The 14,528-nt window shown below is 53.3% G+C and overlaps 1 protein-coding gene across 1 annotated transcript in view; it reads left to right on the top strand.

Annotated features, from left to right (window-relative positions):
- The first annotated feature begins 2,421 nt into the window (after positions 1 to 2,421).
- PARP12 (poly(ADP-ribose) polymerase family member 12) overlaps positions 2,422 to 14,528 on the top strand; it is a 21,577-nt gene continuing 9,470 nt past the window's right edge. Inside the window, exons 1-4 of the mRNA XM_004714035.2 lie at positions 2,422 to 2,836; positions 3,179 to 3,470; positions 6,878 to 6,979; positions 10,262 to 10,385. Coding sequence (XP_004714092.2) covers positions 2,597 to 2,836; positions 3,179 to 3,470; positions 6,878 to 6,979; positions 10,262 to 10,385 — 758 coding nt within the window. The 5' untranslated portion in view covers positions 2,422 to 2,596. The remainder of the gene's footprint in view (positions 2,837 to 3,178; positions 3,471 to 6,877; positions 6,980 to 10,261; positions 10,386 to 14,528) is intronic.

A 14,528-nucleotide genomic window follows, 5' to 3' on the forward strand; every position in this document is an offset into this window, starting at 1 on the left:
AGTGGACTGGTTGAGGCCCTGCCCCCCGCCCCCCTCAATCCCAGACAGAAGCTGTTCACTGCTTCCAGGGGTTCGGGCGAGTTGGGGGCCAGTGGGGCCACAGGCAGCGCGGGCGATCATGGCCAGGCCCGTGCCTGCTCCCGCCGTTTGTGGGGTGCTTGGTGACGGCGGCCGGAAGGACTTCAGTGTGAAGCCGCCCGGAGGTACCTCCTGGCCCCTGAGGGGGTGCTGGGAGCCCCCGAGTGGGGACTGAAGGGAGCGTCCTGCGGTCACGCCACGGTGGGGCGCGATCATCCTGCGGATGGGATCTTCTGCGGTCACCCTGCGGTTACCTCATGGTGGGGCGTGATCACCAGGCTGTAAAATCACGGCGCCCCATGCTCGGCCTAGCCCCACCCCGCGAGGTAAAGGAGTGATGGAAGCCCCATTCCCAGGCCAGCCCCCTCCCCGTGGTAAAAGACGGTGGAGCAGGCCCCTCGGGCTAGTCCCTCGGGGTAAAATGAGAGGAGTCCGATTCTCAGATAATGAGAGAAGCGGGATTCTCAGGCGAACTCCCTTATCCCAATCCTCACCGTTAGTCCCTCGTGGTAAAATAACGGTGTAGAGGATTCTCGGGCAAGCCCCCACACTGGGGGCCAGATTTCACCTGCTCGGACACACCTAGACCTTGGAATTCACTGATCTAGATGACGCCAAGTTCTTCATTCTGACACAGAATTTCTAGAACTTTCTGTTCTGGCCACATAAGAGTGAATGGATGTCCTTTGCTCACTTCAGTGCGTTCCCTTCCGCTCTGCTGGCCTCACTCGCAACTCGATTCCCTACCAGCCTTATAGGACGGTAACATTGCCCGTTTCAGTTTTCGAGGCTGTAAATCTTTTTTAAAAAGGAACAGCCAGCCCCTTCTTTATGCTGTGGAACGGCTGGTGAGTTGGCTGACCTTGTGGTTGCAGTTCAATGTGTAGCCCACACACCACCAGAGCTCCTTGAGTTACAGGGTCCGTTATTTCAGAAGTAGATGGTCAGCCCTGCTGTTGTCCATCCGGGGCAGGCTGGTAAGGGTTCCAGGCCCTTCTGAAGGTAGAGGGGCACTTGTCTGGAGTATAGTCCATGGGCCGACTTTGAAGCCTGGCTCTGCTTCTGCCCAGCAGGGACACCTTGGGCAAGTTATACCCGCTCTTCAGTTTCCTCCTCTTAAATGGGCAAAAACATACTGCCTACTTCCTTGCTTATTGTGAGGGCCGAATAGGTTAACTCATTAGGCAAGTCTCTGACACAGGGTAAATGCAGAATAAGTAAGCATTAGTGTTAATCATCAGCATTATTAATTCATTTGACTCTCACAGCACGAACATTTTAGCCCCTTAGCTTAAAATGTTCTTTCTGGCTCCTCTTGCCCAACTAGCCCTCAGCGTTCCAGGATTCAGCTTGGGCTCCAGGACTCTTCTCCTGGCTCTTTCCCCACTTCCAGCCGCCGCCCTGCCTGGCCCAGGTGCACCTCCTCTGGGCTGAGTCATCCCAACACAGCTGATCTTGTCCTTTGACCCTACATTGGAATCACCTGTCTGCCTTCCTACCAGATGAGAGCAGGGGCCTGGGTGGGGAGAGGACTGCAGTTTCCTACCACGGGGAGGGGAATCACCTTTCACTGGGAGCCGGGCTAGCAATCCATAAAATTCTCCACATACATGTATTGCTGGAATGGCCCCCTCACAGGGTCAGTTCTGTGATGCCCTGAGACTCAGGTGTAGTTAGGTGTAGTTAGAGTTAGATCTCCTGGGAGATCTCACGGCCCTTTGTCTGAGGAGAAAGTCCTCCCGGGGGCTTTCCCACAGCAGAGGGTTGTTCCTCGGCCAGGAGTTTTGAGGGAAGACATTTAAAGTGACCAAGGGGCTCCTGGGTTCCCACAGTGGGGTAGGTGAAAGGCACTTGGTTGGGAGGATTGCCCCAGGGGTCTGGCCCCCAAGGGCCCCATTTTTCCTTCAGAGACTAGGGCTTTCCCCCTCCACAAAGACCCTCTCCCTCCCCCTCCGAAACACTCACACCCACACCTGTTGGGCAGGGCTATTTGCCCCACTAGGAACAGAGGGTTCCACAGACTCAGGCATGGCAGGCCTGAGTCAAGCAGATGCTATTTGCCTGACACTTCCGGGTCTGGAGAGGCAGATGGTCATGTGAAGGCTTATCTGTGATGTCAGAACTTGGGAGTAGAGGCAGGACCCAGTGGCTGGATAGTCCCGCGGGGAGAGAATGGAGGAGGGGCAGAGACCCATGCCAGGCCTCAGGTGGGCCCTGGGAGAAACCCATTCGCCTCCAGTGCCTGTATGCATGTCTGTGCCTCTCTGTGTTTTGACCATGTGTGAGTCAGTCTGTCTGTCTGTCTGTGTCTCTGCAGTTCTTTGTATACGCATGTGTGTATGCAGCACCACAGACACCTCTGCTCACTCGTTCTACCATGTCATGTTGTTTGAGTGCGGAGCCCCCTCTGCCCAGTTGCTCTGGATGGGTGATGAGTGAGACCCTTACCTGGCCTGTAATTCTTACCTAGTGCCTGTGGTGGGAGAGGTGTCTTAGGCCAGGGAACTTGGCACGTGCCATGCAGATGAGTCTCTGGACATACGGGGTGTCTGGTGCTTGCACACACCCGGAAGCATTTGGGACCGTCTTGAAGACCACTGTACTAGAGCGACGTCTTTGCAGGAAGGGCTGCAGAAACGGCCACAGCCTGTCGACACTGCACAACCAGGGCGTGCTGAGGGCCCATGGCGCAGACCTCCTCAGCTTCCTCGAGCTCTCCCAGCTCCTGTTCCAGAACGACCCCTGGCTGCTGCCCGAGGTGAGCGCTGGTATTGAGGAGGCAGAGGCTGCCCTCTGTCTCAGGCAAGGTGGCTTGGTGATGGCTGAACACCGCCAGGAACGTAACTGACGTCACTGAAGTGTACATGTCGCTGGCCCAACTGACAAGGCTTATTACCTCTGTATGTGTCCCCCACACAAGTGTCTCAGCCACGGGAGTCTGTCTGAGTGCTTGGGTGCCTGTGGGTTTTCTCTGGTGCAAGGCACCTTGAGGCTGTCCCTCCACCCGGCATTAGTGATGTCCTTCCTTGCAGGCTGCCATGTCACCTGTGATGTCACAGCTCCATTTAAGGTGCCTTCCTCACCCTCCCTCCATCCCTAGGTCTGCCTCCATTACAACAAAGGGGAGGGGCCCCATGGCTCTTGCACCTATCAGATGCAGTGCACCAAGCTCCACATCTGCCAGTACTTCTTACAGCGTGAGTGTAAGTTCGGTGTGAGCTGCAAGCGGTCCCACGACTTCTCCAGCCCCGAGACGCTGGCCAAACTGAAGAAGCTGGGCATGAGCCCTGACCTGGTGCGCAGGCTGCCTGCCATTTACAGGAACGCATATGACATCAAGAACCGTAGCTCCAGCCCGGACACCGTGCTCCCTGGCTCCCAGGCCACTTTGGGTGAGACTCGGGTGGGTGGGGGGGTGTTGTGTGTGGGTGGATTCTGCAGGCAGGGGGTCTCTGGTGGGCTTGGGGTGGGCTGTCTGACTGTGGGAAGGCTTCATCTGGAGCCCTGGTGGGGCTGTGAGGTAAACAAGCTGGCTGTTCAAATCCACCAGCCGCACCTCGAGAGAAAAATGAGGCTGTTCCCATAGAGACTCACAGCCTTGGAAACCCACTCTGAGCCAGCATGGCTTGGATAGCAGTGGGTTTTGATTTGGCACTCCACCTAATAAAATGGAGGTGGCGGCCCTCCAGTACGTAGAGCGAATCAGGAGGACGGCAGTCAAACGGGAGCTCCTCAGGAGGCCCAGTTGGGGGTCGGCAAACTGGCTTGCACGCCCTATGCTGCTCTTTGGGAGGTACAAGTGGCTCTGAGATAAATTGAAAATGTTTAAAGGATATTATTCAGATAATGGTGATTTCATTTGTTTATAAAAATATATTGATAGTTTTCAAGTTTTTCAGTTGTGAGGGACAGGATTGGCTCTTTAGTTTCAATAGTTTGCCCCACCCCCACCCCCATTATAGATGAATGGGCTTGGTGTAGACCATAGGTTCCCTGCTGCCCCCTTTATTACTTAGTGCACCCAACACCTCAGCAATCTTCTGGACGACAGCCTGTGATGCGGGAAAACGTGTGGGATGTGCTTTCCAGCCCCGCTCGCTGTCCCACCGTCCCCCAGAGGCGGTCTCGCCCACTTGGGGAAGCCGTGGTGTAGGTGAAGCTTGTATTGAGGCTTCAGTCTGGTCGCTTTTGGAAGGAGAACTCTTGCTCTCCCCACCCCTTTCATTGAGGGGCCCCGGGGCGTGAGCGCCCTGCCGCCACACCTCCAGGGGCAGCCTTCACACCGAATGCAGTAGGCGGACTCTGACTGGCAGTGGCTGTCTTTCTGACGCGCACAGATGGACTTCTCTGGGCCAGTGGGATGTGTCCGCCTTGTGCACAGCTCCTGGCAGCCCCTGGCCCGAGGGGCTGAGTGAATGAGTGTGCTGGGTGCCTCCTCCTCTGAGCAGTGCTTGTTGAATGATAGTCTGTAGTGTGCAGGTGAATATGTCCCCTGGCAGTTCATGATGCACCAATACCCTTGGATGCCCCTCGTATTAGAGACTCGTGTGTACTGAGTGCCAGACACCACACGGCCGGTGATGCTTCAGTGAGCCGGGCGCCTGCTGGAGAGATGGGGCCATGTCAGGACATCAGCCGGCAAACTTGTCACACAGTGTTTTCTTTCTTTCTTTCTTTTAAAAAATCATTTCCTTGGGGGCTTGTACAACTTTTATCACAATTCATCCATCCATCCACTGTGTCAAGCACGTGTACATTTGTTGCCATCATCATTTTCAAAACATTTCTTTCTACTTGAGCCCTTGGTATCAGTGTCTCATTTTTTTACCCTCCCCGACCCTCCTTCTCTAATGAACCCTTGATCATTTGTAAATTATTATTATTTTTTCATGTCTGACACTGATGTCTCCCTTCACCTACTTTTCTGTTGTCTATCCCCCTGGGACGGGGGTTATAGGTAGATCATTGTGATCGGTTCCTCCTTCCACCCCCACCCCTCCATCTTCCTCTTTCCCTCCTAGTATGGCTACTCTCAATATTGGCCCTGAGGGGTTCATCTGTCCTGGATTCCCTGTGCTTCCAGCTCTTATTTGTACCTCTGTACATGCCCTGGTCTAGCCGGATTTGTAAGGTAGATTTGGTCACCCAGTGTTTTCATCTGACTTATAATTAAACCTTTCCTGGGGAGGCTGGGGTGGAGAGAGAGAAGAGTGTGTGTGTGACATGTTTCAATTCCTTTTTCCTATAAGTGTCTTGGAACTATTGGGCACTTACCTACAGAGAGGCTCTAGAAAGCTTGCCGGTTGGATCTGGCCTTATTGGTAGCTGGGGCGCAGCTAATGAATGATCTACAGTATCAAGTCACTTCTGACGCATAGCAACCCTGTCTATAGTTTCTGATGCTGTGTTTACGGGAGCAGACAGCCCCGCCTTTCTCCCCCCAAAGTGGCTGGTGGGTTTGAACTTCTGGCCTTGCTATTAGCAGTCCTGTACTTAGCTGGCAGTACCACCAGGCTTCTTGCTGAGTGAATTCAGGTTCAAAGAACCCTGGGGGTGGTGACCTTGAGGGTCTCTCAGGGAGGGGGCAATATCTGAAGGGTCGTGGGAGGAAAAGGAGGATGAGTAACATAATGTCGGTGACTCTTGGGCTGCCGCCGCCACCTTCCCTCTATTTTTCCAGGCAGGGAGTGGGCTCTTGGATCATTTCCATTATGAACCCCCAAACCACAGAACACACCTTGCCAGCAGCCCATGCTGACCCTCAGAGGTGCTGTGGGACCGAGCGGAATTTCCTCATGGGGCCTCCTAGGCTGTAGTCTTTGTAGAGCAGGGGCCCAGGAGGCGAACTGCTGAAGTGCTCACCTGCTAACGTAAGCGTTAGTGGTTTGAACCCACCAGCCCTTTGGAGCTGGAGGTGGCAGTGTGCCTCCCTAAAGACACACAGCCCTGGAAATCTGACGGCAGCTCTTCTGTCTTCCAGGGTCATTGAGGTCGCATTGACTCGCTGACCGTGGGCTTTTGTTTGGCTTTAAAAACATCTCAGATGCAGACAGCCACATCTTTCTCCTGCCAGAGAAAGCAAGCGCAGGCCTGTGATTCATTGTTGATCACCTCACCAGAGGGCCACCAGCACTTCTTCCAAGGTTCCTAAACAACCCAGTCAAGAAGTTTTGTTTGGGTAGATGGCCTTGCCCCTTGTATTAGCACTAGATTCTCATCAGCCATGAAAAGAGGACCCTGATGCCGTGGTGCCAGCTCTGGGGCTTTAAAACTCTCATGTTGCAAACGGAGACTTCCAGGCCTTTCTTCTCAGGTGCATCCAACCTTTTGTTAGCAGCACAGAGACCCCAACAATCAACAAGAAGCTTGTTTTTAAACAACCAAATCTAGTTCATGAAAAGGTGGCCCCTGGGGTCCTGACAACTGTAGAGATGGTGGAATCTTAAGGTGTTTCTCCTGTGGGGTAGCCCTAGCTCACTGCAGGGAGGGGTGGGAGGTGGGGGTGGGGTGGGGTGTCATTTCTTCTTACAAGCCTTCCTCATGGTGATGGTGGAGGAAGCCCTCTGACAGCACAGGATTGGTCAGTGGCCCTGCAGTCTCCGGCTCCTTGGCTCCGCCCTGCAAGGTTGTGGCCTCTGTGTCCAAGGGTGCCTTGTCCCCACACTGTTGGGGGTTGGGCTTTGTGAAGTGCTCTGACCACTCTTGCCCAGTGCAGAACGATGCATGCGGCTTCTCTGCCCACTTACCCCCGGCTGTGCTCTGATAGTGGTGGACACATCTCTGTGCTGTTCCTCTGTAGAAAGAAGAGAAGCCTCAGGTTCCAGGCCTTCAGGCTCTGCCATCCAGGATGAGAGTGACCAGATCTGCTTATACTACATCCGGAAAAGCTGCAGCTTCCAAGGTAAGTCGGAGTAAAGGCCCTCATTCCTCAAGCGGTGGGGTGGGGGGCTGCCTCTGATTCTCACTGCTGCCCCCTCCCCAGAGAGGATCAGGCCCATGCCTGGCAGGGAGTTGGGGGGGCCCTTGGGCTGTTTGGGAAAATTGAGGTTTAGTTCAGTTTGGGGGAACAAACATTTGGTTCACTCATTGAGTGCCGAGTGTTGCCCCTCGACCAGCTTAGTGCAGGGCTGTACCCCTGCTCTGGACTGGTGGGAGGCCTGCGATACCAGGGTCATGTGTTGTGGGTCTGGGGGGTGGGGGCTTGATGTCCCCTCAGCCTAGAGAAGCCCCCTGCTGGAGGAGGCCTCGAGTGGGGCAGTGGGAGGCTTTCTGACTTGGTCCACACTGCGGTACCCCCTTCCCCCATTGTAAGAAGTTGCAGTTCTTGTGTGGATATGTAATTTGACGAAACCTTTCCTTCTTACTGCTTCCCCCGGCTTTGACAGAGTTCTTTTCAAGTTCAGTAATTCCTCCTGAACACCCAGGGTCTGTGTTTTTCACCTTCAAACACTACCTGGGCATGCACAGTTACACCCCCCAGCCAAGCCTGGAGCCCTGGGCCGTCCCCCCCAGGCCACGTGGCTGGGTGCTCTCTGATTTCTAAGGTAGTGCACATGCACTGTCTCAGCTGCTGCTGTTGCTGACATCCTGTGGGAGGTTGTTTCCACATCAGTGCACTTCCTGAGCTCATCTTCCGAACCAGCGGTCGCTCTTCTAGCCTGGTGGCGCTCCCCTGTGTGTCCCTGTGCACGTGTATTTCCATAGGACGGGCCGAGGAATGCAAGCCGTGTGTGTTGTGTAGTGGTTATGCACCCAGCTGCGAACTGCCAGGTCAGAGTTTGAAATCACCATGCCGCTCTGCGGGAGAAAGGTGGGGCTCTCTCCTCCTACAAAGAATTCCCGTTTTGGAACCACTGGGCAGTTTTCGCCCTGTCCTATGGGGTCACTGTGAGTAGGCGTCAACTTGATGGCAGGGAGTCTGGCTTTGTTTTTATGCACATGGACAAGGTCCCCAGGTGACACGGAAGATGGATGCTCATCGACCAACCCAAAGGTGAGTGGTTCAGACCCACTCGCAGTGCTGTGGAGAAAGGCCTGGCTGTCTGCTGCCACAAAGATGGTGACTCGGGACTCCCTGCAGAGCCACCTGCTCTCTGAGACGGGGGCTGCCAGGAGTCGGGATGGGGTAGATGACGGAATTGGGCTTGGTTTTGGCTTTCCATACGTATGTATATATATTTAAACACAACTTTATTGAGATACTATTTGCACGTGAGAATAGACTCCCGTTCCAAGCTGTGGTTCCTGGGTCTGCCTGGGCAACCAGCGCTATCACCGAGACAGGGAGCAGTGCCCTCCCTCCGCTGAAGCCTGCGCGTTCACCCCGGGGCCACCAGGCCAAGTGACTGAGGTGGCCTGTGTGGCACTCTGCTTTGGGCACCTCCTGACTTGTGTGAGGTGGGGCTGCCACACACAGTCTTCTATGGCAGTGGGCCTACAGTGCCCCTGTGGCCCTCATGTCCTTCTGGGAGGTCTGGCGTGGGCCCCTCCCCAGTGGACACTGTCGGCACTTGCGCCTGGTTCCACTGACTCAGCATGTGGGTGCTGGCACGCCCAGTGAGGCCTTTCTGCCGACCTCCCCAGGACCTGCCAGACCAGCACCAGCCAGTTGCCCAGCATGACCTCTGGACCCAGCTCCTAACTCCAGTCTTAATCTGTTGGCCTTGGCTTGGCCCAGCTCTAGGTTCGTGAGAGTCCAGCTAGCAGGCCTTGGCCTGTGGGCTTGCTCTGTTTCCCAGAGCCATGGCTGTGGAGTGGCCTCTTAAACTGGGGAGGCAGCCTCCAGGGTGGGGCCCTTACTCCCTGAGCCTGCCTGCCTGGTCCCCCACTCACCCCCAGGAACACCTCCCCTTTCTCTTTGGTGATCTCCCCTCCCTAGCCCCATTCTCTTCCTAAGGAATCTGGAATGGCCCCTCAGGCTTTAGACAATTTTAATTCTTTTTAGGTGTCAAATTAGCCAAGCTTCATTACTATTGACTTGAAAGTTACAGATAGACAGAGGTGGTCTGATGGAAGTCAGTCTCCCCACACCTCCTCTCCCCACCCTGAGGAGACTGTGGCTCCCAGGCAGGTGCCCTCCCCTAAGACAGGCTCGGGAGCCTGGGCACCGAGGTCAGGTCCTGAGTGGCTGAGGCTGACTGACAGGGCCAGCCCCTGCAGGAGATCCAGGCCCTGGCTGACGAGATGGCAGACTGGGCAACCTCAAGGGGCAGGTCTGCGCTGCCTCACGGGATCGCGGTGAGACCCAACAACCGAGCACACGGGCATGAGGGCCTTCGAGGGTTTGTGGGAAGAGCCGTTCCTCTGAGTTCGTTTTCCCAGGAGCTTTCTGACGCCCACGGTGTGTGTCCTTCCTGCGCGTGTGCTGGTTTCCCCTCACTGGGCAGTTACCATTGGACTCTTGGGGTGCAACAAGGGCACTCTGCCAGAGTGACAGCAGAGGGGTCCCTCTGCATGGCCCCTCTCCATCAGCCCACCGCACTGTTCAACCCGCACTGAGGCCTCTGGGCCCTGCTCTCCGTCTTCTACCTGGCGGCTTTGTCTTGGAAGTAGCGCTGAGAGTCAGAGGTCTCCTTGTCACGTCCCCTCACACCTGATGTGTGTAAATGTGTACCAGGCCCCACGTAGCATGTCATGGGGTGGGGGCTGGGAGTGGGCAGGTGAGAACCAGGGCTGGGTCGGGCCGGAAGCTGAGGCCCTGGCTGCACTGAGGGAGCGTGGGAAGTCGTGCAGAGCTGCTGCTGCTGTTCACTGGCTCCTGGTGACACTGAACCCCAGAATGAAGCTTCACCCAGACCCGCGCCATCTTCATATCCTTCGTCCGTCTGAGTCCTCTGTGCATTTTGAGTGCCCTCTAATCTCAGGGGCTCACCTTCCAATGCTTTATGGGACAGTTATCTGGGAACTGAGCTTGGGCTCGTGTGTGGATGTGGCCAAGGCAGAATGGGCCCAGGTACCCCAGGTGTGGAAATTGTGTAGGGGACACTGTGTGCTGACCACTGCTGGGCAGGGTGTTTGGGGCAGGCTGGGTCTCACTGGGTCTTTGGCAAGGCCTCCTCTAGCCACACTGCCCATGTAGAGGATTGCCCTGCCACCAGGCCAGAAGGTAGCACCCCAGAGACCCCCTGGCTGGGGCGGGGGGCAGGCCGTCTAGATGCCTCACTGCTTTGTGGTATCGTTTCAGACAAGTGCCATCGGGTCCACTTCCAGCTGCCCTACCGCTGGCAGTTCTTCAGTGGAGGCAAGTGGAAGGATTTTGACAAAATGGAGATTATTGAAGAGACATACAGCGACCCCAGCAAAGAGAGGTATGTAGTGCGGCACCTGCTTTCTCTTTGAGCTTTTGTGGGCCGAGCAGGAGGGCAGGTGGGCCTGAAGGTAGAAGCGTCAAGGACATACCACTTACACTCACCCACATTCTACAGAATGTATACGCTCACTTCCCCTGTAACCAGCCTGTCCGAAGTGGGCATTTCTACTGGTGTCTGGTGACACTGCTCTCCCACCACCTTCTCAGGGAGGTGCTGTGGGAAAGGAGAAGGTGGCGTCAAGACTAGGTGATGCTCAGGTGTTGGTCACGTGCCTGGCCTCAGTCAGAGGGCCCTTCGAGGTCCCAGCAGTGGCCCTCACCCCCTGAGGCATGTTTCCTGGAGGTCTGGGCAGAGGAAACGGCAGTCCCAGGTGCTGAGTTTTCAAAAGCTTAACACATTGTGGCTTGGACTTGCTAAGATTTGTTGACCGAGAGGACAGCGACTCCTCCCCGGCCAAACTACCGTTCTGTTTCTCTTGCTGTAAAGCTCATGTAGCCCATGATCCCGTGGGCTCGGCACAGGTGTAGCCAGCATGCCAGGGAGGATGCACATTTGCCCCATCCAGAGAGACCCTCCTGTCTCCTAGTCAGTGTGCCCTGCCAGGCCACCGCCGTTGAGACCGCTGTCAACACACGTCTGCCCCTACCCACGTGTCTGCCCTTATGCAGGCCGTCTTTTCTCGGTCACCCTCAGTGCCACCTCCCCCTCAGCCTGTTTCTGCTCCACGCCCCCCTCCCTTGGCCAGTGGGTGTGTGCCTGCAACACATGGAGGGTCCCCTTAGCATGAGCTTTTGGTGTCTTCATGGCAAATCCTTCCCTGGCCTGGTTTTCCCTAATTTATTTGGAGAAATCAATTTTGGTCTTTTGATCTTCTTTAGAAATCTTAAAATCTGTTGTAATAAAAAAAATCTTAATTACATTGATTGCAGCTATTTTGGGAGAATTGACAGGTTAGGAATTTTTTGTTTGTTTTTTAAATCATTGGGGGCTCATACAGATCTTAAAATCACAATCCATACATGCATCCATGTGTCAAGCACATTTGTACATTGTTGCCATCATCATTCTCAAAACATTTTCTTTCTACTTGAGCCCTTGGTATCAGCTCCTTGATAATTTATAAATTATTATTATTTTATCATGTCTTACACTGACCGACATCTACTTTCACCCACTTTTCTGTTGTCCATCTCCCTGGGAGGGGTTTCTCATTACTGGTCCTGAGGGGTTTATCCTGGATTCTCTGTTTCCAGCTCTCATCTGTACCCGTGTACATGCTCTGGTCTAGCCAGATTTGTAAGGTAGAATTGGCATCATGATAGTTGGGGGAGGGTGGGGAGGAAGCATTAACGAACTAGAGGAAAGTTCTATGTTTCATCAGTGCTACAACTGCTCCCTGACTGGCTCCTTGCCTCCCCCTGACCCTTCTGTAAGGAGATGTCCAATTGCTTACAGATGGGCTTTGGGTCTCCACTCTGCACTGCCCCTCAGTCACAATAATAAGATTTTTTGTTCTTTGATGCCTGATAACTGATTCCATCAGCACCTCGTGGTCACTAAGGCTGGTGTGCTTCTTCCATGTGGACTTTGTGCTTCTCAGCTAGATGGCCGCATGTTTATCTTCAAGTCTTTAAGACCCCAGATGCTCTATCTTTTGATAGCTGGGCACCATCAGCTTTTTTTTTTTTTTTTTTTTTTTTTTTTTTACCACATTTGCGTATGCACCCGCTTTGTCTTCAGCGATTGTGTCAGGAAGGTGAGCATCATGGAATGCCAGGTTAATACAACAAAGTGTTCTTGCATTGAGAGAGTACTTGAGTAGAGGCCCAATGTCCATCTGCTACCGTAATCCTAAACCTATAAATACATGTCCATAGATCTATTTCCCCATTGTCATATATAAATCTGTTTACATATGTACCTGCCTGTATTTAGACCTCTATAAATGCCCTTTGCCTTCTAGATCTTTTCTCTATTTCCTTTTACTTTCCTCTCGTCCCACTATCATGCTCATTCTTCATTTGGGTTTCAGTAATTACTCTCGGTTACATTCCCCTTGATCAAGCCCTACCAGGCCTCCTCCACCCTCCGTCATCAATTTTAGATCACTTGTTGTTCCCTTGTCCCTGAGTTTGTTAACACCCACTTCGTTTCCCCCAACTCCCTCTCCCATGTCTCCCCCAGAACCGTCCTCCCATTGTTTTCTCCTCCAGATTGTTTATCCTGCCTATCTTATCTAGATAGACCTGCCGAGATAATAATATGCACAAACACAAGACAGCAACACAAAGCAACAAAAGAAAACAAAGCAACAACAAACCACCACCAACAACCAAATGCCTATAAATAGTTCAAGGTCTGTTTGTTGACCTTTAAGAGTGTTTTCCGGTGGAGTCTGATGGGGTGCCATGCCCTGGCCCCACAGTCTATTTTTGGTATTCCCCGTGGACTTCATTGCTCTGCTCCCCTTGCCGTTCTGTTACACGCCCTTATTGTTTTGCCTAGGTGAGGTGGGGTCAGATTGGGCACATTTCCTGCACTGTGTCTCCAGTGTTGTCCCCCCAGCACTATGGGTCAGTGAGGGAACGTCGCGTGTCGTAGTGGGACCGGCCCTATGGTCGTCCTCTCTGTGCATTGGCTGCTCTGAGTGGGGGTATTATCCTCAGGGCTTGGTAAGCTGGGATGTGCTCTACTCTCTCTCCCTCCCTTTTCGTTTGTTCCCGTGTGCTCTGATCAGACGTGTCCCTCTCCCTGAGCTGTAGCTTCAGTGCTGTCTTCTGAAGTGAATTATTCTGGGGGTAAGGGGATGTTCACTTAGGATTGGGGCCAGCCCCTCAGCCCTCTTTATTGGTTCCCTGCTTCACGGCGGTCCCGTCCACTTTTTGTAAAGCAGCTACGATGTCACCGTTCTCCCACCTTCATGCCCCCGTCAACTGGATGTTTGTTCTGGCATCAGCTTCAGCACAGCTGCATTGCTAGTCTTGGGTGCCTGTCCGGTTGCCATCTTGAGCTTCTTAGAGCCGCAGACTGGATGCTGTTGAAACAACCAGTTGTTGTCGTCAGTGCCCTGGAGTCGGCTCCTACCCACAGCGACCCCGTGCACAATGGTAGGAAGCACTGCCCGGTCCTGGCCGTCCTCACCTGTTCCTATGTTTGAGCCCGTTGTTGGAGTCACTGTGTCCGTCCGCCTTGTCGAGGCCCTTCCCCGACGCTGCTGTACGCAGCACAGGTCTCTCCTGACAACATGTCTGAAGTACGTGAGGCCAGGTCCACCCTCCTTGCCGCCGAGGAGCACTGACTGTACTTCCAAGATGTGCTTGTTCTTCTGACAGCTTTGAATATTCTCATACTGTGAATGTTCTTCACCAGCACCATAATTCAAATGTAGCACTGAGTTGGAATTGACTTGAAGGCAGTGAGTTTTTAAATTTTTATTTACTTTTTGAGGTATTTTTAAAATTTATAACAAGTGAATGTAAGTTTATTTTGGATCAGAGAACAAATAGAAATCCATGTGCAGTTTTTTTCCCATAGTAGACATTTATTTCATGAACTTTTTGAAGAACCCTCATGTTTACTTTACAGTATAGTTTAGGGTTCTGACTCGGCTTAGGTTAAGCTCAGGTAGGGTTCTGCTTAGGTTTAGGGATAGTGTGAGGCGTTTAGTATTAGGGTTAGGTTTAGGGATAGGAATATGATTCGGTTTCAAGTTAGGATTTGGTTCTTGGTTACTTCAAGTTTTCTTTGGGTTAGGCGTAGGGTCAGGCTCTGGGTCATGTTGGCTCTTAGTAAATCATGTGTTTCTGATGAGCATTTACACAGCAAGTTAGGTGTGATTAGACCCTTTTGTACAACTTGTGACACTGGATGTTTTTGCAGATCTGGGTGTGTCACCGTCACTTTGCACGAGCCACTCTGTGTTTCTTTAAGTTCTGTGTGGACCTTGCTTTGGCACATGCTCCTTTTGTCTGCAAGTGTCTTTATTTACCCTTGGACTGGAAAGAGGATTTCGTTGGGTATTTCCCTCACCTCTTGAAGCGCAGTCTCCCGTTTTCAGGTTTCGTGTCTCCCAGGGGGTTAATTTAGAGATTAGCTGCCGCTCTCAATGCAGGTCTCCTCTCTCCTGTGTGGCTGCTCAGA

This window comes from Echinops telfairi, unplaced genomic scaffold (genome assembly GCF_000313985.2).
Source record: "Echinops telfairi isolate 266 unplaced genomic scaffold, ASM31398v2 ScPeMD7_23;HRSCAF=83, whole genome shotgun sequence".
NCBI lineage: Eukaryota > Metazoa > Chordata > Mammalia > Afrosoricida > Tenrecidae > Echinops > Echinops telfairi.